This window comes from Rhagoletis zephyria, unplaced genomic scaffold, assembly GCF_001687245.7.
Source record: "Rhagoletis zephyria isolate East Lansing unplaced genomic scaffold, Rhagoletis_zephyria_1.1 Rzeph_scaffold_27177, whole genome shotgun sequence".
In the NCBI taxonomy this organism is placed as follows: Eukaryota; Metazoa; Arthropoda; class Insecta; order Diptera; family Tephritidae; genus Rhagoletis; species Rhagoletis zephyria.
This window is the reverse complement of record NW_016184235.1, coordinates 142-3056: the sequence shown is the minus strand read 5'-3', so window position 1 is coordinate 3056 and position 2915 is coordinate 142. Positions and strand designations below refer to the sequence as shown.

General features: G+C 33.6%; 1 protein-coding gene across 1 annotated transcript; it reads right to left on the bottom strand.

Annotated features, from left to right (window-relative positions):
• Positions 1-1657: 1657 nt before the first annotated feature.
• Positions 1658-2449, bottom strand: LOC108382478 (glutaminyl-peptide cyclotransferase-like protein; the record flags this gene model as incomplete). The annotated part of the gene is made up of 3 exons (XM_017638847.1): positions 1658-1964; positions 2040-2247; positions 2315-2449. Coding segments are annotated over 3 exons (525 nt in total), but the record flags the coding sequence as incomplete, so codon positions are not given.
• Between the last annotated feature and the right edge of the window lie 466 nt (positions 2450-2915).

Below are 2915 nucleotides of genomic sequence, written 5' to 3'. Positions count from 1 at the left end.
GGTACTCCTGCATCTCACAAGAGGCTACTGATTTCCGTAGAAGAAATAACCGTGGACAGTGTTCCTTTTGGGAGAAGCAGTAGCAGGAGGATTGACGGCAGCCACCACCTCCTCTGCTTTCTCCTCTGCAAAACTTAAGCCAAACTTACCCCATTTTCCTTTCCACCAAGAAGCGCTCTCGCGCGTAGACACTAGAGACTTGTGTAACATTTTGGTATATTACAATGGGCAAAAATCTCAACCCAATCGCTTTAAAAACTAAAGAGTTGAGAGCATTTATAGGTGCCAAGGTACACTCAAGGAACAGTTTAAGAAATTATAGGATCAAAGTAAAAGTAACAAAAGGCGGGAATGTAAAATGATTTGCAAACTTTACTTTAAACTAAAGAATGGATGGTCATCGTATATGACTCATATACCCAATTTTTATTCGCAGTATAAATATGAATACTTTTTATCATTATGGTACAAGTTTATCACCTGGTATACAAACAAACATCTGCATGCACGTATATGTATACGAGTGATCCAAATAAACTAACCTAACAAATTTATGGCCTTAAAAGGACCTATTTACTGAGAAGAAAATTCCCCAATTTGGAAAAAGATTGTATTCCAATTTTCAAAGGTATCGGTGCGCATTTGAAATTTTCCATGTAAAGACCATGTTGTTTTCATTAAAAATGTTATAACTATTTAGCCCATAAGTATATGCATTTTTGACTCTATCAACTAATCCACTAGAGCGTAATTTTTTTGAGAATTTAATGCCCTACAAGAATATACCAAGAAAAAAATTTTATCTTAAACGATTTAATAGTTATAACTAGGGCTCGGAATCTCATGCAAATGCATGTTTTTATTGGGCATCTTCAAATGGAAATGGTTAAGTTATCTTTACGAATCATGAAATTTCCTTTAAAATTCCATCGTTAGTGCATATTTTGCAGTAAATGCATGATTTTGCATATTTTGCAAAAAATGTCTAATTTTGCATATTTTGCGACTGTCCAGTCCTCGCAAGGATAAGGCTAAAGACACTCTGCAGTGAAGCTGCTTCTCTCCAGCTGCCTCGCTGTAGCTTGCACGAGTTGTGGAATCCAAATGGCAAACTTTCTCAAACTATTAAACCAAGGCGAATTTATTCAAGGTGGTGTTGGCAGAACAAAAACAAAAATTACAATAACAAATTATACGCACATTGACAATCAGTACAAAACGAAATTACAACAAACACATCATTTTGACAAAAGATATAAATTCGTCGTGAAATCAGCGGCTCCGTTAACACCACCTTGTATTGATCGGTCTTGAATTAAACTGTTAGTGTTTCTATTTACACAAGATTGTAAATGACTGCTTGATTATAAACAAATTTTCTACATAAATGTGTATGGTATGTTGAAGTAAATTGATTTCGTTATTTTCTTGTTAAAATGGATGTGTTAGTTATTTTTGTACCGACAATAAAATATTAGGAGAATCTTAGGAAAAGCGCATATTTTCGATTTTTTAGTGCATGAGATTCCCTAGTTATAACATTTATAATAAAAAAAAAAATTTACATGTTATTTACATGACAATTTTCAAATGCCCACCCATACCTTTTAAAATTTGAATAAAAATTTTTTCTAATGGGAGAATTTTCTCCCTCCTTATAAGGCCATAAATTCGTTAGGTTAGTTATTTTCGATCACCCTAATGTATGTACATATATTCGGGATAAAAAGATTGAAAGTAAATTTAGCAGATACTCGTATACTATTTATAGTCAATTTATTTCTAACTAACTATTCCGCGTAAATTCACCTGATCCGTATGCCTCTGTAGATATTCGTAAACAAAAGCACGGAAAACCTTATTAAAATTACGAATTGATGGCCAATGCAAATTTGCGGCATTATCGTTCGGAGTATGCCACTGTGGCGGGAACGGTGTGGTTATCAGATGCAAAATCGGCACATCTTAAATAAAACAATCAAATTAAAGCAAGCAAAAGTAAGTACAATATAAAAAATAAATAATAGAATATGACGCACTTTGTTGGAGAAAAGGTCGGTGATCGTCATCGACAAATCCAGATGATGATCGTTTCATGAACATTAAATTGTGACCCTCGAGCTGATGAGCACCTGACAAAGACAATTCGATTTCAGACAAACTGTGATGCAACCCATCAGTGTTCGGATAAAAACTATAAAATTTGGGATTAGCAGCACCAATTAAATCGAGCAACACTAACACTTCCTAAAATAAAAAAAAAAAACGATTAAAAGAATTAGGAGAAAAAGAAAATTTTTAGTTCGTGACTTACAATTCTATCGATACTTCGCCCCGAGCCAGTTGACGAACGAGTATTGGACCATTTGGCTGCTAAGTGACGTGCGCCATAGATTGAATCGTTATCTGACCAATCCTTGATAGCCTCTTCGCCATCGAAAAATATCATCTACATGCATACATAAATGTTTATTATTATACTGCGCAAGTTTATGCAGAAAACGAAGAGTAAATGTACGTAACTATAAGCAAAATAAATACATTTTTATACACTATGTTTATAGTTATGGTTTTAGGCTTCGTTTTCTGCGTAAAAATTCGCGATGCTTTCATAATTTAGCACTTTGATCGTTTTCTGGAAAAACAATTTGTATCATAAGAAGGAAATCTGTATTCCTGGTAATTGTACTCATTTCAACTTTGTTTGGCAATTATATCAAGAAAAAATTCACTATGTCACTAATTAATGAACCAAGGATTTTTTTCAGTTTTAACATTCTTCCAGCAAACGATGCATATGTACATTATGGTGGTAAAAAAAAAAAAAAATAATGCTCTCACCCCCTAGAATTATCCTTTACCCGACTTCAAAAAGTATTTAGAGGTCGTTCAAAGTTTTCCATGTATTTTATATG